Genomic DNA, 23,510 nt, shown 5'->3' with positions numbered 1-23,510 from the left:
ATCATCACACAACTCCTGTAAATTTTTTTACTGCCTTTAGTCAAAGCACAAACCACCATGTTATACCTATGATCCTAATGCCTCCTAACAGTCAAGATTTACAAACAGCAAACTGTGAACATTATAATCTTTTAACAAATCAGCTCTAGAGCCTCACTAGCAAATGTGAAGTACTCATGATCATTCCTGAACCGACTGAGACAGAATCAGTCCAAATAAATTCTATACTCACACCTGGTAGCAAATCTGCAGACTACCACCTAGGACTTCTGATTTTTGGAAGCCCTTTGGGAGGGCAGGAGTATAGCAAACTTCAGTGACACTGAATGAAGATGATTTATGGAGAATGCATTCTTAGCAGATTTAGTGTTTAGCAGCTGCCCAAGAGTCATGCTGAACTGAACAAGGAACATAAAAACAAATTCCAAATTTGCAGCTCCTCCCCAAAATCCAACAATCACAAATATTTATAATGTTGGTCTTTAACTGGACCCAAAAACTAGCAGTAGATACTACAGCATTTCTGTTATTCTGTACTTTTTATTTGCAAAAATCAAATTTTTCTGGCCTGGCTGACAGCAGACGTATCTTCCTCCATTAGTCGTTCAGGCATCACATACAAGTATTAAAAATTAGATAACCTTCTTTAAAAAAATACATATTATTTAAATTATAAAGATTTAGGCTAAAGTTGAATAGACTACTGAAAAATGCTGTTTTGTACTACCATATCTTTCCTCACAGCCCACTTGGTGAAGGATACTGTATTCCATATCAGATTAATTGGAGTTCTGTCACATGGAAAAGATTAGTTACAATAAATGGCATCGTTAGTGCTGCTGAATTACGTCTTCCTCAGAAGAATCAACCCATGCTTCATTGTCATTCATCAGGCATCCCCTTCTAGGAAACTACAGGAAACTTCATACCTTCCTGAACTTTTCCATCTGCTTATAAAGATCTGGATCCAGCTCCTGAGACACATCTTTCATCCAAAGTAGAGCTCCTCTGTATTCAGTCCGATACTGTTCCATTCGGTTTACTGTCAGCCATGTGTCTGAGATGGCCCTATATCTGAAAGTCTCCACTTCTTGATGTAATCTACTCAAAGGAGCACGCAGTGCTAATCTGGGGGAAGGCATGAAGGAAACAAAGGAAGAAAAGGAAAGTGTTAAAGAAGTTGTTCCACAAAGGCAGACGGATTACTATAACAACTGACACTTTCTAGCAATCAAAAAAGCATACACAGCCAAAACAGTTCACTTAAGCGCTACTGTACATTCAGCTTGGTTGGGGGTACACACAAACAGGGTAATTTTGCATGAATATTGTGTTTGCAACCTTCCTATTCAAGTAGTGACTTCTCCCTTACACATACAAGTGGAAAAGGAACATTTTCTAATGCATATATGCCTTTTAGTTTGCCAAGCTGCTTGTACGTACGTTATTAACATTCCTCTTCGCTAGCGGCATTTAACAACTCTAAGAATGTACACAAAGTAATTTATTACCGGATACATACCACAGATGTTTCAGGATTGTCATGTTAAACCTCAGAAAAAGCACTCCATTAGCCTTTTAATCTTCAAATGCACAGATAAATAAAGAAGTCATCTGTCAAGTAGGTAATGATCTGATTTTTTTTCCTTTTCTTTTTTTTAAGGAATCTGAACAATTCTTTTGCAGGACATTTATCTTTTGGAAGGATTTAGGCATTTTCTTAACTGCTTCTTCCAGCAACTACACTTTGGAAAGACAGCAGGGGACACTGTTGTCTTCCCTATATGCCATCACTTCAGCTCCTAATGGGATCTCAGAACCAGACAGGATTACTCCAACTTTTGCTTTGCTGCCTCCTGCTGCTTTCCTCTTGGTTGCGAGCAGCCACCTCACTGGAATGGGTTCAATCAGTTCCACAGCAGTGTAGAGTTAGTTTGATGTGCTAATCAGGGATCTACTAGGCGTATGAGAATTTATAATCTCAGCTCCAGTAACCAGCAAATTGCATCTTCTTGATCTAGCTATTGGCATGCAATATATATATGAACATAGCAGGAGCTTGAGGATGACTCAAGAGAAGACAGACAAACAATTGATTTTATTTTTAAGTGAGTTTGTTTAATAAGACGTCTTAAAAATGCATTGACTAAGAGATATAACAAAAGGTAAACTTCTTATTGGGGCTTTTTTTCCTCCCCCATTTTTTCCTCATTCTACAAATACTTATCCAGCCATCCAAAGGAAAATTCAGTTTACGTAGACATGTCAGACAGTGGGATTTCTATAAACAGTTAAGATTTATAAAGAAGCAAATCATCAGGGCTTTTGCTCAAATGTGCATTACATGTGTTTTAAAGATCCCGCTCATGGCTGTTACTGGATGTGCTAACGACTGAACTCTAGCCCAAGATAAACATGAAATTCTCAGTGCTCTGTATGCAATGTTTTATTTGGAGCCAGACAGCTGCACTGTTAAGCTAAATCTGGAAAGTATCACAGTAATTAAGAGCCCCAAAAATCTTGTAAAATATAACAGGACAGAGTTTTCCCTTGTAAATGATGGTGAATTTCAAACTTCCATAGTCCCAATACTGTTTAAAAAAAGCATCATAATACTCATAATGCCATCAAGTACTGTTACTTTTAAGCTCTTTAAGCAAACACACGGTCAGTGAGCCATCAAGGGCTCTGGGTAATAGCATGTGCTTGTCTGTATGTGTGTCCCTCTGTATGCCTTACCTTTTACTGATTTGCTCCTACCCACCCTACAGGAGCTCAGGGAAGATCTAGGATCTTCTCCTGGGGGACTTCATGGTGTAAGGTTAAAGCAGAAAATGGCATTCAGATTCCTCCTTTCTCCTCCATCTACTTGAAGTATGAGACTCCACGGCCCAGAAAAAGGCATTCTCTTACCCATTTCCCCACCCTCCCAGGACACAGCCACCTCCATAACGGTCCTGATGTAGCATTTCTCTGCAGATCAAGAAGTGCCACCAAGCAGGAGAGGGACCTGACATCAGCTTCTTTACAACCCCACTGCTAGAGAGGCCATGCAGATGCACCCACACAGCTTTAGAACTTCTGAGCTGAACAGGCACAGGTGGGGGACCTGCAGATACACAGACACAGCAGGTCCCTAAGATAAAAAACAGGATCAGGCAAAACTACACAGAGCAAGACAGAAATACTGCCATTACTATAGCGGGTTTGGTCCATAACAACTTCCATGTTATTTGGTCCCTCACACATTCCAAATGGCAAAATGAGTTATGCTGACAGTGCATCAACTACCAGTATCTCACGTACTTTGTAAATCAGATGGTAATTCTGACACATATACCTTTGCTGAGAAGAAAAGCAGAGGGCCTTTCCTGTAGCTTGCATCATTTTTCCTGCTCTTGTTTTATCCTGAGAACCCTGTGATCGAAGAAATTTCCCCAATTCATTTTCTTCCTGAGACAGAACTAACAAAAAAATAAATGAGTGGTCAGAAACACTACTGAATAGGTTCCTTTAAAACTGGCCTAACATCAAACAGGTTAAATCACTCTAAATCCAAGCAGCACAGAAAAAATAAAATTTCATGGAATTCCTGCATTTATTAAACAGAAGATCTGATTCATTTGAGACATGTGTTGATGGGTTTGCTGTACTTGATAAGAATCACAAAGCTCAGAATCAGAAAGACAACAGGAGAAACATGCCATTTCTTTCTTGAACAAAAAAATTAGGTTGGTTACATTACATTACAGAAACAGCCCAAATCTTGATTATAGTATCTTTTCACGTTGGGATTTTTTTACTTGTTTGGGTTTTGTTCTTTGGGTTTTTTTTTAATCTTTTTTTATCACCTGGACTGCCTCAGCTGATCTTTAGTAGCATACCTTCACTAAAGCTAATTCCAAGTTATGCTATCCAAAGCTTGTTCACTTGCTTTTCTCTTGCTCTCCATTCTTCATGCTTGACTACAAAACTGAACTTTTTATCTGAAAAAATCTAGTAGTTCATTTTAAAGAATATTTGTTTTCAAATTACTCTGCAGGATCATTTTACAGCTTTAACATTCTACACAATTCAAACACAATTTTTCAATTTATGTTTCAAATATCTGGAATATTTATTTCTATTTCAAATTAACCAAATGTTTTTTCAACAAGAAGATGAAGAAAAATAGAAGTGCTTTTACACTGACTTGTTAACTACTTCCAAACTGGGACCACGGATCTTCGTGCTCTCACATCCTTACAAAAACACTTCAGTCTATCTATCAGTCTTCCAAAGTGACTGTCTCACAGAGCAGCAATTTCTTACCATTATCAATAGGGAGAATAACCTAATACAATGAAAGAAGATCTCTTGAAGTCCCCTTGTAAATTTTCCAAATGTTGACAGTCAAATCCAATGCAGACCTATAACATACTCTGGTAGAATGTGCTGCATGCACATCTCTGCGTCAGAGATTTCACCTGCTACTGTGGAATGCTTCTTGAACTCACTGCGGTACTATTCTGTATTCTAATTTTACCTCCAGATCCTGAAACATTTTCTCTGGCTCTCTTTGGATAAGCACAAGAAAAAGGAAAGACTGGAGAAAATATGGATAACATTCAACAAAAGAAAGTAAATTGAAAGATGTCTCTTTCCATGCCAGAAACCACAGCAGCAGAGAATCAAACCATATTGATTGCAGAGAACCTTCAGAGGTCATTTAATACAATGTGCTGTTTGAAACTTCCCAAATAAGGTCCCCATCTCTCACTAATGACTGCCACTAATTACTGTACATGTGTTACAGTGAAGTCAGCATTAACAAATTCATTATAATAGCATGGATTACTTAATTACAAAACTAGTAATAAGCCAAATATTCTTCACAGTCAATCCTGATTAAAAAAGAAATTAAAACAGTTCAGAATGAAGTTAGGATTTCTAAGACAAGACACTTCTGAATTTAAACAAGCCCAGCAAGTAATGGGAAAAAAAAACAACTTAAAAAGCAAGCTCTCTCCCATAATTATTGCTACCTATCACTGCATAATATCACATATAAAACTTAAGAACTAGGAGATCTTCAAGCAAATAAGCCTTTGTCTGCCTTTAGCTTTCTGCAAGGAATGCTAACTTTATTTTTATCTAGGATGAAATTAGTAACTCTCCATTTTTATTTTTACTTGTTCAATAATTCCATAATGCAGACCTCCTTATCATTTTAACTACTGTATTTGAGCATACTCACAACAAATCCTTTTTTGATACAGTTCAATTGCTTTCAGCAACTCCATACACGTTCTCTGAATAGAATGGAACAGCTGATATTGAAACAAAACACACAAAAAGAATTGTAAGTGTATGCAAGAAACACTGACAATTAAAATACAAGGAAGAGCTTAACTTTTTGTAGAAATTATTAGAGATCACTATTTTCTTCTTGTACAATGAGTAATCTTTCCAGCTTGGAAGCAACTATTCTGTATCAATTGGGCTTTACCTGGAATTAAGTTGTCCACTGAAACTACAGACAGACAGACCGTTCATAACTTACAAAATGAAAAAAAAAAAAAGACAAAAATAATTTCGGAAACAGATCTATTCTAAACAGCTGATGGTTAACCAAACTATTCATGTTGTTTGGGGTATTTTTTATTATTGATATCTTTGGATACATATAAAGATGTACAAATCTTTGTTTCTAATAATACTCACCATGGGGAAAAAAGTTATCACAATGTTCATCATGCTCATCACGCATGAAAACGCATACCGAATTTCTAACACTGCAAAGTCTAGTGGAACAAACTTGCAAGGGTGTGCCAACATAAAAAGTTACTGATTTAAACTGAATTTTTTACTAGTAAAGCTCTGGTTTTCTAATTGGATTTACCAAGCAGCAGTTTCCAAAGAAAATAGAGGGGAAAAAAACAGTTAGTCTTGACTAACTTTGGAGATTGTTTCTAGGAAACAGAAAAATTACTACTCGTTCTGTCTGTCCATCTAAAACCTCTAATCTGTTATTTAAATCTAAACATTGTATCAAGCACCAAATGACCATAAGCAAATTGGACTACTGGCACAGTAATTGTCCTCCTTTGCATCTGCTTGATGTCCTGTACATTTACATGGGTCTTGCCTTTTAAACTTAGAGCATGACCTGCACTTGAGAAGTTGTCCAAATGAAAACATGCTTACAGTTTTTTATCTGGCAAACACAAGTTTCCCTATTTCCAGGCCCACCTGAGCTAACAAAGCATCCTTCCTGATGAATCCGCAACACAGTAAGTATGGTAGGAACTCAGGTAAATGTATTTATAAAATAGTGTTCCATCCTTCCAGCTTGTTTTACATCAGTACTCTTGGTTTATAACCCATCACGAAGACCTCATAGCTAGAATCATCACATTATAAGTTATCACTATTATAGCTAGAAATACAAAGATTTGTTTGTTGTAAAACAGCCTTCTGTATTTCAGACAAAATGCAAATACACTGAGAATCCTAACTTCTCTAAGAAACTGCAAGAAAACTGCAGTAAAGCAAAACCCTTTATCCTTATGTAACAAAATAACAATGATGCAACTTAGCTGGACATCAACTTGGTTATTGCACTCTGGAAGTCCATTCTCTGTCTTTCGTTTTGTCTCAAAGATGTTCAAGCTCTTCAATTTGCAGAGCCTTAATTTTTGTTTTTCCAGTGGGGTTAGAATACTGACAGTAGGACTGTATTTGTCACACAGTAGGATTCCTTCTCTTGGTCACACGTTAAGAGACTTTCAGAAGCTTTTTTGGTCATGCCAAGCCTCACTTATCTGCACAAAAGCTCCAGAGAGCAGAACGCATTATGCATCTTGCTCCTTCTTGGCATATTGCATATTTTTCTGGTATATGTGTTATTTTATAACTGTATAAAGAATGTCATTTGTATATACTATAGAATACTATAAAAAAAATCTTAAACTGATATAAGCAAAGGATAAGAATGACTGATATAAACATAAGGAAGAAAAAACCTGCCCCTAAAACCTGAAAAGAGATATGAGACATGCTAGGTTCCAAATAAGGTTGGAGGGACATGGGGTTTTGTGTTACAAATGCCACTATATTCCCTGTATTTATATAGGTCCTTTTGTCAAAAATAGAAGAAAATAATGATAAAAAATATATATACATTATAATATACTATGTGTACACATATTAGAGGCTTCATGGAAATGAAAACACTTTAAAAATTAACAAACAGAGAACACACATTATGTAGACATTACAAACCTCTAGTTTTGCATCCAGATCTGCATCTGAAGCCACAACATGTTCATCTTCCTTTTTTCCTGTAACTTTTATAAGGGTTTGCTTTGTTTTCCAGTATTTCTGTTGCATTTTATTGACAACAGACTTTTCCTGGCTTTGAGCATATTGGTCATAAAATTCCCTCGGATAATTGCTAAAATATTAGGAAACACAAAAAAACTTCAATAGGATGCTTAAAAATAAGTCCAACAAGATAGATTAATATACTTTCACACTGCATTTGCATGCAGACACGTGTATTCTAACAAGCATTGCCTCATTATGCATTAATAACAAAGCAATTAAAATAGCACTGTATTTCCACAAGTATTTCCCATCCTACTTTGGAAAATAATACACTACTTTCTACTTGAATGCCTTTAGCATGTAGTATTGCAAAATAATCACCTGCAAAGAATTCTTCCCAATGTATTAAGGAACGATTTATAGCCCATGGAATTAAAATTTTATATAACTAATAACAGATTTTCAAGTGAACTATCAGAGTTGCTTAAGCAGATAGCAATTTTCATGCCATTTTAGCAGTGCCAAGGTTTCACAAAGTTCATTTTATGAATGGAATTAGACTACTTGCCCTCCCTTTTTTACAACTGAATAATAAAGAATTAGAAGAACACTCATCTCTTTTGAGCACACTATCTGCAAGACAGATAGATAGCTCACATCTTTATGACTACATGACAACTGTGGGTGCATAACAGGCAACCTTTTTTTTTCAAGGATTATTTTCTACTGACAGATGATTCTGCATTCCTCTAGCAGACCTAATAAAAAGTGCAATCTAAAGAGATACTCCATATTCCACAATATTAAAAACATACAAAGATGGTTTAACAGAAAATAGAGCCTCACAATGAAATCTTGATCTCTTTCAGGAAGAGTTATTCCATTATTAATTTCTGCAAAAATACGAGCCTTTCCCCCTATGTGCACATATAAAAAGCTGCAGCGATTTTGCAGATCTTTAGAAGTAAATGGTTGCTAAAACTTGCAATATTAAATACTGCAGGAATATTAAAGAGATTGAGTTTATTTTGAAAAAATATACTCTCCACCTGTGGAGTGACAAACTGAGTTCACTGCAGAGATACTGCCCACTAGCTCTGTTCACAACACACAGAAGACAACGCAGGGGTGTCACCTCAGGAGGTGTTCAGATCTAACACACACACACCCCCCAAGCCATGGATTGAGACACGCAGACACACACGCTTCCATTAAGCACTGCGGCCACTCTGAAACAACAAGCCTTTGGTGCTGGTGTTCCTCAAAAGGGTGGCACATCTGCTCTCCATAGTTACTAGTGGCATAGTTTAACCTGAAAAGGAAGTTTGTTTCACAGGGATTTGTTACTTGCTTTAGTTATTTTTAATCAGTGAGTTAGGAGACAGTGTCAAATCATCAAAGAGATGGTAAGAAATTAAACTAGAAGTGAGCAAGGACAAAATTTAAAATGCACTTACACACAGCAGTTCTTGGCTTCTTCCCCAAACTTTAAAAGCAATGATATTCACCCATTTAATTATGAATTTCACTAAAGTAACAATTAAGGCCTTTTTAGTGCTACAGCAGAAAATAAACAACATATGCACATCACACCACATTTTGTGTGGAATTCTGCACAAACCATTAAGTGCTGTGACAACAGACAGGAGCCTGGATCGACCTGATATATGCTGCACCTTTACAAGACAAAATCTACAACCTCTAATAAACAACAAGAAGATCCCCCTGCATTATGAGAAAATGTAAGAGCTTAATAAAAACAGCATTACTTTAAAAATAATAACAATTAAAAAAAAATCAAACTGTTCACAAAGTAGCATAAAGGCCCTAGCTGTCTGGCTAGTCGTGTACTTTAACTTGTGCTACAGCTGTGCAAACAACTGGTATCTCAGTTCAGTGGTCAAGTGAAGAAAACACCATCATTCATCTGATGTCAACCAGCCTTGATATCTACCTCACTTGAGGCCACTAGAAATTCTGGAGGCATGGTGTGAGGAATAAAAATGATTTACTACTATGCAGTCACACACACAAAAATGCTGGGATTAATACAGGTTCCTGAATTAGAGACTGATAAACCTATTGAAGGAATAAGAGGAGCATAAACTTTTACCCCTACAGACAAATTCAGCTTCTAATTTCATTTGGAGAACTTACTGGCTCCTGTTTATTCTTAAGATCATGAATGATTTATAATCACATTACCAAAACATTCGGTGGACAATTTTTACAGGACAATTTTACAGGACAAAATTTACCTTTCAAAATGTATTTTGTGTCAAGCAGCCATAGACATATTTAGGTTTTGTTAAACAATTGGAAAATACAACTAAAAGAAGGAAGTACTTTATACTGAAGCTGACAACCATGGATAAACCTTTTGAAATATTTACTCTTTCCGTTAAGCAGGAAATTGATTACATATGCTATTTTCTATCTAGTCAATTCACTTGTTTTTCCATTCTTTGGCAGTGTTTAATTTTTTATTTTTATTCTTTTTAAACAGAATGTCTACCAGTGACTTCATATAAATACTACACGCCAGAACACTGTGATAGACTCAGGCAGTGACAAATCAACATGCCAAGTACCATTAGCTCTTTAGAGTAAGAAAAAAATCATTAAGGTACTTACTATTTATGGCCTTCCATGGTTCTTGTTTTCTTCAGACACTTAAATAAAATAAGAAATTATCAGTTAATACAAACATCTTGAAAATATAATCTTCAAGTCAGACACCAGAAAACCTCTACATTTTCATACAGAAAATCACCATGTTGTAGCATCTTGTTTACCATGTTACAATACAAACCTTTTCAATCTGTGGACCAAATGCTTTCCTCATGTAACACAATTCTTCCTTAAATCCCTGACAAACACATTTAAGTGGTGTCACCGATGTTATTATTGTATGCTAGCATATTTTCCAGGCAAAAGTGGATTTACCTGGCATAAATTCAGTGACTTTTGATGAAGCAAGCCAAAATCGTCCATGCTAGGTGTCTTCCTCAGTCAAGTTTTTTCCCAAAAGTTTCAGCCACAACACAGTTCAGCTGCTTTTTTTGCCTTAAAAATAAATACTTCGTATTTTTTAAAAACTCTAGCTACATCATGTTTTGAGCCACGGATGCAAAATTTAACCACCAGGTGTTTTTTTCTATGAGGGACACCACAGTTCCTGAGAACAGAATATGATTTGCATGCATCGGGACTTCAGATTTGATAAGTTAGTATCTCCAGCCTGGATACTCAAGTCTCTCACTATACTTTGAGCTGACCAAATGGCACGCACATCAGTTCCTACAGGTAAATGAGCACACTCCTTCCAGGCCAAATTTACAAGCAAACCAGATACTCCTTATAAACACTGAGCACCTGGCTTCTCCTCTCTCCTTTCAGAGAGGACTCCGTTCTCCAGCATACAGCCTGGATGCAAACAGAGGCACTGCAGCATGATCACAGGAGAGATCAAAGGGAAGCAGGTCAGATGATGCCGCCAGGAAATAGCCTTTGGTAAGACTGGGCACAGAAGGAACACATAGAACAGGTTGCACTAAGATATGAAGGTGGATGACTGAGAAATCAGTAATGTAAAAAGCAGCCAGGAAGGCAAAGGTGCTGAAACTATTTTCGCACCAATCTGGGCAAGAGAAAATGGGCTGCAATGGGGAAACATGGCACTGGAAACAGACTAGCATGGTGCTGCGTACAGACAGTACTGTTAGCGCTGGTGTGGCCAAGGGACTGGAACAGATTGCAGGAACCCGAACCAGGCAATGTAAACAACCTGAGTGCTTCCTGCAACTGTGAAGCACATGAACTTCTATTTGGAGCCGAATGGAGCCAAATCCCAAATTTCCGATTCTAACCTCTCTGCTGTCAGCACCGGTGAAAACTCCTGGCAAAGTTCCATGAGATGCTGCAAGATTATGTCACAGTAGAAAATTTTCATGAACTGGAATTTTTGTGAAGTGCTCATAAGCACTGCAGGAGAGATAATGAGAAAATTCCAAACTCTGTCTTCAGTGCAGAGTTTAAATGCAAAGGTCAACAGTCAAGCAACAAAGAAAAAGAAAGAACTGTTTCAGATTGTTTGCATTTTAGCACCACTGAGTCAGACAATATACAGAATGGACAGCATCGGTCATGGCTTTGCTCTAGTTTCTAGAGACATAAGGCACAGGCAACATTAACTGCCGTTTTCTAACATCTTTATGTTTGACTTCACTGTTTTAATACTGGTTCTCCTTAGGTCAGCTGTGGGTGTGTGCGAGTGAGATAAGAACACTGGATTTAACTTGTATACACATCCATGACTCAGTTACTCAGCAGCACACTTGGTTTGACAGGAAGCAAAGAACAGTGTATCTGTATGGAATGACATGTATACTACGTGGAACAAAGTGCAAACAACCAGCACAGGGAACAGGTCTAAGGCACTGACCTTACACACTGTACATGTCCACTTGACTCTCCTGGAAACCAATGTTTCGTAAAGAAAAAGTCTATCATGGTTGTGCTGGAACCATTCTCATTTTTCTTTCTTCCTCAACATCTGACCTTATGTTTTGGTTCTGGGATCTTCTTGGGTATACTTCCCTGAGTCCTACATAGCACCCCTACGTCCTTAAGATATTATTCGTGAGGATTTTTTAGTTCAAAATGAGGACTGTATCCTATTAGCTATTAGGACAATGTTTCCATTGTATGAAAATGAGTGCATGTATTCCCTGTCCTGCTGTGTGACATGATGGCATCTGAGGTGTTTGAGGCTACAAGGCCTGCTGGGATAGTGCTGTATGGCTGAACAGGCTGGAAAGAAACAAAGGCGGAGAGTCTTACCTACACGGCCTGCTGGAAATGGCTCCTGGCACGTGGTATCACTCAAAACATGCCAGGAGAGAGCAAGGTCCCAGAGAGCTCTAGGTGGTATAGACAAAAGCTACGCTAGGGAGATTGCAGCAATTAAACAGCAGGAACAAGTAGCAGCCCAGTGCTCAAGCTCAATCTCTGGGCCCATTTTATTTCCAGTACATAGCTAGCTTTTGGTTCTAAATGAGAATTCAGCTTGTATAAAGACAGCTTAGCGAACACTGGCATTGAGTAAACAGCACAGTGGTTGCTCAAAACGAATCAGATGACTTTTGATAGGCTTGTGGTACTTCACCTAGAATTTCTGTCAAAAAATGTTCCTGGATCCCATTCATTCCAGATGGTGTTCAAGGAACTTTTATAAAGAAACCAGTTATGCCTCAGGAGTCCCAGCTGAGTTCCATCTTTCTCCGTGACTGAGAACACTCTGGAAAACCTGGATGTCCACTATTATTACGCCATTCTTTTAGCTATTTAGACCACAAATGTGCATTTTGTTTGGGTCCCACTGACCTCAACAGTACCCTAAAAAATTTCCATTCACACAGTCCTTGTTTCAAGTTAGATACGCTTCTGTAATATTTGCAGCACTGTAAACTAATTTATATTTTATGTTTCAGCATCACAGTTAAGCTCTACTGAAATGGAAACAGTATATATTAACATAGATATTAAAACCATAAACAAAGAGGAATATAAAAAAGGAGTATTTACTTGAGCTGGACGTAGTTGTAGTGTTATTACTGGAATTCTCATGTTTGTACTGCAAATGTATAAATTTTTAGCTTGTAATGTCGGGTTTTCATTTTTAAGAAACATCCAGCCTGACTAGATAGGACATATCCTTAACTAGGTTTTCAGGAGGAGCTCAGGACAACTGTGTGATCTTCAAGGTCGACTTCCTCAAAGTGCATGAATAGCCCACTTCTACGGACAGAAAGCTGAGCACCTGTGGCAGAGGGCCAGGACAGGTTAATTTTAATGAACACAAATGCAAAACTAATGTATGTAGAAGATGGAGGAAGGGACAGGTTACTCAGGAGAATGAAAAGGCATTGCCTGAGCATGCAGGGATGAAGTTATGAAAGCCAAAGCCATGCTGGGATTGAACCTAGCAAGGGATGCAACGGGCAACAAGAAATGCTCTGTAAAAACAGTGGCACCAAAAAGCAGACTAAGGAAGACACAGGCCCACAGCATGACAAAGAATACGGAAAAGGAGAGGTATACTTTTGCCTTGGTTTTCAATGAAAGGTTTGCCCTGTGGCTCTCTAGTTATCCCAGGCTACTGTCAGGGTCTGTGGGTATGTAGCATTACCCATACTACAGAAAGACTGAGTTAAGGGGTGCCTAAGCCATTTGGACATGCACAAGTCCATGATACCAGATGGTATGGATCTTGGAGTGCTGAGGGACCTGGCTTATGTCACTGCAATTATGTTCTCTCTGTTCTCTTGGAGGTCATGGTGATCAAAAGAGGTGGCTGACAACTGGATAAAGATGAACACCATATCCAGAAACATAGCAAAGAGGATCAGGGACACTTCAGGCACACCAACTTCACGCTCAGTTCCTGGAAAGATCACGGAGAAAACCCTCCTGGAAACTATTCCCAGCCATATGAAAGACAAAAAGGTGAGTGGAAACAACCAGCATGGATTTAAGGGCAAATCATGCCTGACTAACCCAACTGCCTTCTATGAGATGAATGCCTCTGGTGAATGAGGGGAGAGCAGTGGATGCTGTATGCTGATTTTCGCAATGCCTTTGTCATGGTGTCCCATAGAACCCTCAGAGCCTTTTGTGGGACCACATCTGGAGTAGTGTCCATTTTTGGGCTCTCCATACAAAAGAAACACTGCCATACTGAAGTGGGTCAACTGGTCAGGATCCGGACCTCATAACATATCCGATGTTCCACTGTAAGACCACCAAGCTAACAAGAGGTCTTATTACTGTCTACAACTACCTAATGAGAGATGTAGAGCAAACAGTCAAACTCTTCTCAAAGAGGCACAATGGAAGGACAAGTGGCTACTGACACAAGCAGGAATATGCGAACTTCCAACTACAGGCAGGAAATTTTTCCCCATGAGGGTGGTCGAGCACTGGAACAAGCTGCTCAGCAAGGCAAGTGCTGGACACTGCCCCCATCAACCTGCTCTAACTGGGCATGGTTGAGCAGGAAGCTGGACTACGGAAAGGAGCACTGAAAATTCCAAACTATGCAATTCTGTGAAAATCTGTACAATGTAAAAGAAGCTGGGACTGGAGAGCAGGAAGTTTGCTGCTACCATTGGTTTAATACAGAAGGCTTTCTACAAGAATGGTGTAAATGGACAGCAGAATAACATTGCATCGTGACCACTGTGGCTATTAAAAAAAAGTATAGCATGTTTTCTTTCTAAGAGTTATCTACAGCATTTTTAGTTTTTAGTCATATATTTTCATTCATATCTGAAACTTTAAAGATTAACGGTTTTCATTCTTCATAGATTGCTACACATACAATGTAAAATGTCTCTGCAGTCATTTAACAGGGCCATAATTTATTTATTTTTATAATTTCTAACTTCATTGTGTTGTAACTGTCTACTCCAAGTCCAGTAACCAAAGAGGGTTAAGATATTGGTTCAATTGTAACAAAGGACATTATTAAAAGCATCTGATACAGCTGAAAGCAGTGAGACTTTTTTTTAAAGAAATCCCAAAGTCATAAGTCTAGCCACAAGAAGTGAGAAATGCTAATAAGAGGGGACTGGAAACAGCCCAAGGAAGTATCCAGGCATTAAAAAGGAACACTTTGCAACCATGTAGCAAAGAATCCCTACAGTTATGAAATGCTGTCCCTGAGGCTGCAGAGAGCACATAACCTTTGACTACTACAGATTTTGAACTCATAATGTTATGCTTTCGAAGAACAAGACATAAATGTCCTGAAAAGAAAGAACACGAGAGCTGCTCTTTGCCAAAGCTGACTACAATGGAACCACTACCAATACCTTCCCCAAACACTGCAGTCAAACTTAAAATTAACCTATGTTATCATACAGTTTTACATATAAAAACAAGCTTAATTTGCCACAAGGATTTGATGCAAGGGATTTTTTTTCTTTTTTCTTCCCAGTGTACTAAGACTAAAAAAAAAAAGTTTCAAGAAATAATATTATGCTGACACTGTTAAAAAAAAAAAAAAATAGCATTCACCACCCCATTGGAAAGCATCTGTATCTGAAAGTTTCCCTTATCATTGATGATACGGTTACACAATACTTGTGATCTCCTCTCCGTGACAAACAGCCTTTATCTTGGCAAACAAAAGGCAGGGACACTCTTGATAACATGGTGGGGGGAAAGGAGAAGCAAACATAGGTGCTCTCTATTTTTTTAGCAGTGCTACATTACAGACGACTGTATGCAAATCCACATTTACTGCTGCACAGTGCTGGATCTGAGGTTTCCTGAGAAAGTTCACACATGGCTCCAGTAATCTTGGAAGTGCTTCCCAGTATTTTGAGACAGATGCTACCTCTATTTCAGCATTAAACCTGAGCTGGCCCTATTCATAACAAATCTGCCCAGAACACAAGAGACCAGAGTACTAAAACGTCGGTTTCCACACAGAACCAGCTGGGTTCACAAGCCCTGCTGAATCCCTGAAACTCTTTACCAGGCTCTCTGAGGAGCCACCAAGAAGCCTCAGCATCATGTTCCACAAACCTCTCAGTTTGCAGACTGACACCGGAGAGGACTGGCACAGCCTATCAGCCTGGACACCACGAAATACAGACAAACTGTTTCTGGACTCAGCCTGGCTTCAGAAGCGGTACAGGTGCCTTCACACAGCGGTCTGCCACAGCTAACAAGACACGTTGGAAGAAAGATGGCCCTTGGCCAACTGTGGCATCTCTGGCAGAGGGTAACTGGCTTGTAGGCTATTTAACCACAAATTATTTCCATGGGTAGCCAAAATAGCTTGAATGCACACAGAACTTCATAATATTTCTGGCATACTGCATCATCCTGCTTTCCTACTGAGATATTTTATTAGCCATGATGCTGGAATGAAACTTGATGGGAAGGCACCCTCATTAGCAAATGAGCATCCCTGTCGCTATGGAAAATCCTCTGATTCTCTATGTTCTCAAAGACCATTTGAATACACCATCTACATTTTTCTGTGCAAACCGGAAAATGCTATCACGGTGTTCCGAGAGATTTAAACTCCAGCATACCCTAGGCTTACCTTCCAGCTCAGGCTCTGTGTAACTGTTGTAAATGCTTGCTTCTCTTTTTCAGCTTTATAATATACTTTGTTGCAGCATAAGCTGTCTGGTTTCCCAAGATCTGAACAACTTTACACAAGTAGTATCTGAAAATTATTCATAAGAAAAAGACAGTATGAGTGCCTTCTCTCCAACAGCTAAATTGATAATAATTCTTTATATCAATGTCACTCAGATAATTCTTCTTTTCCAGGGAGTGTAAATATAAGAAGTATCACATGGCAAGGTAAAATTCAGATCTTAATGCTCTCCTAGGTTTTGGGGAAATAAATTAAAAAAAAATTAAAAAAAACTTCTCCCCTAATTAAAATATCTGTCCTTGTCTGAGCATTGGTTACACAGCTCCTACTGCGCTCTTAGTAGCCTAAATAACAGTTTTTATAGAAGAAGGCAGGAAGCAACCAGAGAGCAAACAGGAATCTTTACAACTGCAATGACTGTATCTAAAATAAACTGTTGACCTAATCACAACTTCTCAGAACCAAGAGATGAGCTGAAATATTTCAAAAAATGTTATAAATGCTGATCTACAGATAAAATTTAACATCCAAAGATGACCTAGCATAGTTATGTAGGAAGGCTGTAGGTTGAACAGCACATTCTTCTGAGATGCATCCAGAAACAACAAAAGGGAACTGAACGAGAGGCAGAGCAGAATTCAGCAAGCCTCATGTGAAAGTGATGTGTTCATCAAAAAAGACACAGATGAGTCTGCACTTTCAGCGATAGCACTGTCCTTGCAGTTTACTGTCCTTTCAAAGCAGCTAATATGTTCTGCGGTTCTTCAAATTCCAACAAACTCTCTGCACCTTAAAAATTCTGCAACTTATACTTCAAATATGGCAGAATCATGCATTGCAGTCGACTTACTTAACAGTGTTATTAAAATGAATACTCTTCCAAGAAACTTTTAATATAGTAATAGTAGAGCGGTACTAAGTAACAAAAAATAAGAATAATTTTAAGGATTTCTATCCAAAAAGTAAGAGTAATAGTTTCATTTATGTAAAATACTCTGAAGGGAAGAAAACATGCTTAGGTGAGGGAATCAATGCCATCTGTGTCTCTTCAACAGCTCTTGGCTGACAACCTGTCTCCTCCACTCCACTCCCTCGAAGCTGTGATCAAACTGAACCAAGTAACCGGGCCTCCAAAGCAAGCAGCAGTCTCACTGCAAGATGAAGATTAGGCAGGGCACAGTTATGTCTTCTCTGGTCTGTCAGCAAATATGTAGACCCAATAAGTCAGGAGCTGCAAACCACATTTCACTTTACCTTTCCCAAGCAAAAGAGAATAGAGCAGCCTATTGGTCTGAATTATCCATCTTGTCAATGCAGGAAAAGAGTGAAAACTGAAGTCTGGGTCTATACAGGTGTTCCGCACTGAGAGTATACACAGACTTACAACTATTCTCACTCTAACTATGTTAATAGCTACCACTGTAATTCAGCTAAAATGAATCTAGAGTTTAAGGTACATCAATATGACAAATGATAAAATTTAATTCTTCCTCTAAAGCTCTTAACTCTCATCACTGATGTTCTAATGCTTCAGAATCATCTGTGCTTAGCTTTAAATCCAGGTGTATCTTCACTCTGTTACACTACTCACTGATATTGATACCTGTTTATTAACTCACAAAGTTTGCAGAATTGGTCTGCAAGCGCTGCATTAGCGGCTCCTTCCGTCCACTACAACTTTTTGTCTGTTCCTTTGTCTCAGACAGATCCACAGCTTTGCTATTTATCTTGGGAAGCAAGTATCTTACAGATTGTCCACAACTTCTCAGGAGAAATTCTGCAATCTCATAAGGGAGTTACATCAACAGAATTACCCTTCCAACCTATTTCAGGAGCTGACATCGAGAAAGAAGTTTCATAGTTTCTTGAAAGAAGCACAGGGTGAAATGGCATTTGTTATACAGAGAGAGACTCGTGCAATATTCATATACCTGGGAAGCATGAGGAGGAAAGAAATTAATGCCGTTTGACCCCAATTATCTAACTGTGGTGCCTAAATTACCGTACAAGCCTTTCAGTACTAAGGCCCTGTACAGACAACGAATAGAATCTCCAAAGAGCAGCTCTGAGCACCTGAACCAGAGCCTCACCACTGTCCTCTGAATGCACAGAAATGTTTAATTTTGCATGAAGCACCTGAACGACATGACTAAATCATGCAGTAAGAGCACTACTTTACTCCAGTTCTCTTAGAACTGGGATTTCATGGTGGTCTATTGAATTCACGGGGAAAAAAAATTTCAGCAGCACACTGAGTAACACACTGTGCTTGGGACACAGCCACATCCCGTAAGCCCACAAGAACCAGTTTTGTTTTGTTTTGTTTCCACTGCAAGCTCTTCTGGAACTAACATTTCTATACACAGTTTCTTCCATTTTCTTATCCTCTCTACTGAGGCTTACGAGACATCCCAGGAAAAAGTTAAGTTATTCCATTTCTTTTATTAATTTGTCTTGATCCTTCAAAGGATTAAAAAAAACACCCCAAAAAACAATAACAACAACAAGAATTGACAGGCAGAAAAACCACAGCCATGTACTCAAAACAACAGAGGTATCAGAGAAATTGGAGTCTGTTTTCCAAGGAGGCAGTTTGAGCAAATATAACACTTCCTTTCAATTCTTTTTCAAGCTAGTAAATTGTGTGGAGTAATATAAGTAGGTATCTTAAACGACTAAGATTGTGTGATTAAGGATTTGCACGATTAGAAACCATGCACAAGGTATGAAGAAATCTGGATGTTTTGGGTCTTCTGTCATTTTGTAGCGCTACCTAGGGACCTGTCTGCAAGCAGTACAGCCAGCAAAACGAGTAGTACTACTACTGACATTAAGTATATAATGACCTGTCTTTCACTGAATTTTACACTGACTCAATACCCCCTATGCAGCGCAGATGACCAATAGCTACTGCAGAGAGTACTGTTAAGAGCTCCTTTATTCTCAAAACAATTAGCATGCTTCTAATGTTTCAGAATACATGATTAACGTAGGGAATTATACTGCTTCATTTCCTGGTATAAACAGAGGACAACATCCAGGGCCCTATTTCTTATGCTATCATTTAGTCTTTTATTTTTTATTCCCCACTCTGATACATACAAGTTAACAGAAGACAGTGGCAGATAAACAGAGCAAATTTGTACATTGGAAGTTTATTGCTCACTTATACCTAGAACTTAAGAGTACCAATCCATCTGAACTGCACTGATTTTCAGCACTCACACAGTTAGAGGTAATTTTTAGCCAACATGAAAAAGTGGAAATTCGGCACTATGTCACTGTGTTTTTTGAAAACTGTTTTTATTCCCAAGTGCAAGGACCAAGTCAACCATTAGTATTCCTCTCTAAAAACAATTTTGTGTCTATTTGGTACTATATGCCTGTCACATTATTTCAAAGACTATCAAGTCAAACTTAGACACCAGTGACCTCCTCCTTTCTAAAGCTTAACATGTATTGAAATAACACTTGGAGCTGTTTTTTTGTTGTTTTTTTTAAACAGTCGAATGACAAATTCCTAAAACCAGTGGTTTATTTCAAAAACACTGATAAGAATGGCACATGTAGTCATGACATAGTACATGTCATCTCAGAACAAAATATTTCAAATAAATGCTTGTAACTCATGGTTGGAAGACTGACGAGCAAACAACAGCCCTTTATAGATAAAATTAAATTCCTTTTACAGATTATATAGATTTTTCAGTTGTTTATTGTGAAATAATATAAGAACAGCACATAGTATCAGTTTGCCCTCATGGAACATCTTTTATTGACTACTGGTGTTCCACCTACATTTGTGAAGAACACTGAGCGAATGTCCTTAGGAAAGAACCAGGTGTTCTAAGTACTACGTGTGGTTTATGGACAAATAATTTGAATATAAGTCATCAAGTGGCAAGTTTAACCTCACTCTGCAAATGAGCAAATCTGGGGATATATGCAATCCAGTATTTAATCTCATTCTAAATGCAGATTTGCTTCATTTCTCTAAAATGACTATCGAACTGTTTTGTAACACACATTTGTTCTCTTAGTTTAAAAAACAGTATTTTTAAACTTAGTAGCCGAATACTATTAAAGAAAATGCCATATGGAACACTTGCTGTGCATAGATTATAAAAGACAATACGAAGATGGTTTTTGTGAAACATTCTACCCATAACCAGTCTAGAGTTTTAATCTTAGGAAACCTTCCCTCTGTAGAACCTACTTTCCCTTTGTAGAACCTATGAGAAAAGCAGTGGATGTACAAAAAAATCATGAAACTCTTTTTGCATGTATACTATACTAAAAATGAACAAACACAGGTTTAGAAGTTCAAACTAACGGCCCTCTTATTTAGATAACCTATTCGCTGACACAGTCAACCCTCTCAAGTTTCTGCCTCCCTCCTCCCTCTTCGTCCACGCAGAAATCAGGAAGCAATGCTATTATACTGTAGGGGAAACAATGCCAGGGTAAGGAACAGGGGAAAATAATTTTCTCTAGGTTCCCTCAGGAGATCATTTCACATCCAGGGATAAGAGATTTGATTTACAAAACAGTTTTAGCATGCACAGCAACAACAATACAGGGTGATAATCTTTCACCACCCGTTGAGTAAACACCACGATCAATACAGCCTGTATATTCTTGATAGATGCATAGTCCACTCAACTTTTATATCGCTTTTCTCAGATCCTGGCACACTAGCCAACTGTTCCTAGAGCAGCGGTGATCCCTACAAAGCTGCTCACAAGATGGACCTGAGTACTGTTTCAGTGACTCAGAACAGACAGTTCTCAAGGTTGACGTAAGCTACTGCATAACCGGTCAAAATGCCCCTCGGTTTGCCATGGCTAACAATAGCCACAGGAAAAACTACCATGAGACTACTATTACTAGCAACACATAAAAGGTAAAAAGTTTCTACTGTTCCTGACTTCTTGGTTCTTTGGTTAATATTCTTCACTCTCCAGGCTTTTGTATTTTTAATGCTTCTGTATCACGTGGCATAATTTTGTCTTTAGAGTGATTTTATGGTTGAGAAGTGGCAAAGCACCTTGAAGAATCAACTACTTCAGAGCAACACTGTTGGAGGAGATTTTGAAAAAGTACTAAAAAGAGGCTTTAAGGACATTTCTTGACTTCTAGTTTATCTGAGATATTAGCACATTTTTTTCCTGACAGCTCATCTCAACAGCTTTCAACACTAGTATAAGAGTGAAAAGAGTTATTATTCATTTCTTCCAGAAAAGGTTACTTGGGAATTCATCAGAACAATTTAGCAGCCCTGTAGAGTATGGGTAACAGAGAAGAACAGGCAAGATGGATGGGCTCAAAACTCTACTACGGGGGAAAAAAATAACCCTTTAGTAGGGTCCAAGAGGAATTTTCCTTTGCACTGTGATTCCCTCCACACCCCAATAATATAACCTTGTGAAAGAAAAATGTTAAAGAAACCTTCCCTCTTCCATACAGTCATAATTGGTCTTCCTGAGCCTGCAAACCTTCAGTAATACGCATATTTGAATCTCATCTCCCACAAACACAGTGGAAGAAACCACCATTATCTAAAAAGCACTGTATTCTTTTTCAATTAAGAAGGAGGCAAATTCCAGTTACCAGCATCTGACTCTTGAGTATGCTGTTTGAACTTCTGGAAATACCAATGTTTCACCCATGATGTTTGACAGTTAAGAAACTTGGAACTTCTGGAAATACCAATGTTTCACCCACGATGTTTGACAGTTAAGAAGCTTATAGAAATTCATTTAAACCAAGGTTTGGCAGCATTTAACTGCCACCTCATCTTCCAGTAGAGCTTGCCATGGGAATAATGTGACTGGTTATACCAGTTATGGCAGTTTACTACTCAAAAGAAGATCTCTGTAGCTTTACGCTAAATTCCTTCTTCAGTGGTATTAACATAAATCTTAAATCTCTAAGTCACTCAGTCTAAACCAATAGGCTACCCTATTCAAACAGCAGTATAAAAAATTGCTAATGTCTAAACCAGATGATCCTGGACTTCATGTTAAGTAGAGCTAAGAACTGCAACTCCTAGATCAGTGTCAGGCAGACAACACTGTGAAGTGATACTTCTAGTTACTCTTCAGGAACCCTGGATACATAAAGTGGAAAAAGTGTGAAAGACCATAACTAAACACAGCCTGCACTGCAGGCTCCAAAACCCAGCCTGCCATTTTCTCTACCCAACACTGGAAAAGCGATCATAGTTCTTTCCTTACAACAGCAGCCTTGCTAGACCAAAACACAAGAACAGTCTATTTCCAAGTCTGCTGTGGAACAGGAGTCACAGCTGCTGAGACCCAAATTAAATAAAATCCATGGAGAAACTGAAAGAGAAAGGATAATAGAATGAAACACAACAGGGGGAAGAACCCCAGCAAACAGGTGCTTCCTGGAAATAAACAGTCACCTTGTTTTAAAGCAAGGCTTGCAGGCAGGGGCAAAATATTACAACCAAACAGAAGAAAAACTCCAATGCCAAGCTTGCAAAATATCTACACAATGTAACTTGGAAGTAGGGGGTTAAAGGATGTACCCAACTCAGATTCACATTTACACATTTGAACTAAGGCAAACCTGAACTACTGTCCTAAGGTGGTCCACGAAGGGACCTTGAAGCTATCAGCACTACGCAAAACAGCACGAAACACAATTACTTACATTTGGTGCTGAACAGATACACAATGATACCAACGAATGAAAGAGCACAGTGCCCCTTCACCCTCTTCTCTTACTAAACTAGTTGATGTTTCAAGTAATTTTCTGTTTTCCTTCTTCTTTTAAACGACCAGAGCAGACAAACAAGACTCATGCGCCAGGTGGATGGATGCAGAACAAATCTAATTATCAAGATCAACCTTTCACAAAACACAAGCTTTAAATTGGAAGTTGCCAGAGAGGGGGAGGGGGGTTAAAATTCCAATTTCACCAGCTGTTAACGCCCCGGTGCCTGGTTTGATGACTGATCGCACCTTACCGCAGGAAGCCCTGCTGCCCCTCTGCCTCC

At 38.5% G+C, this 23,510-nt stretch overlaps 1 protein-coding gene across 1 annotated transcript; it reads right to left on the bottom strand.

Moving 5' to 3' along the window:
• Nucleotides 1–923: 923 nt before the first annotated feature.
• On the bottom strand, nucleotides 924–9,978 carry LOC104460603 (islet cell autoantigen 1-like). The gene is made up of 5 exons (XM_010087872.1): nucleotides 9,943–9,978; nucleotides 7,264–7,435; nucleotides 5,237–5,309; nucleotides 3,341–3,464; nucleotides 924–1,128 (listed from the first exon to the last, which is right to left on the bottom strand). The coding sequence occupies exons 1-5, from the start codon at nucleotides 9,957–9,959 to the stop codon at nucleotides 924–926; spliced, it is 591 nt and encodes a 196-aa protein (XP_010086174.1). The 5' UTR covers nucleotides 9,960–9,978.
• Nucleotides 9,979–23,510: the final 13,532 nt, after the last annotated feature.

The sequence above is a fragment of the Pterocles gutturalis genome, unplaced genomic scaffold, assembly GCF_000699245.1.
Source record: "Pterocles gutturalis isolate BGI_N339 unplaced genomic scaffold, ASM69924v1 scaffold36536, whole genome shotgun sequence".
Taxonomy (NCBI): domain Eukaryota; kingdom Metazoa; phylum Chordata; class Aves; order Pterocliformes; family Pteroclidae; genus Pterocles; species Pterocles gutturalis.
The sequence above is the reverse complement of the archived record's forward strand: the minus strand, read 5'-3'. Positions and strand labels throughout refer to the sequence as shown.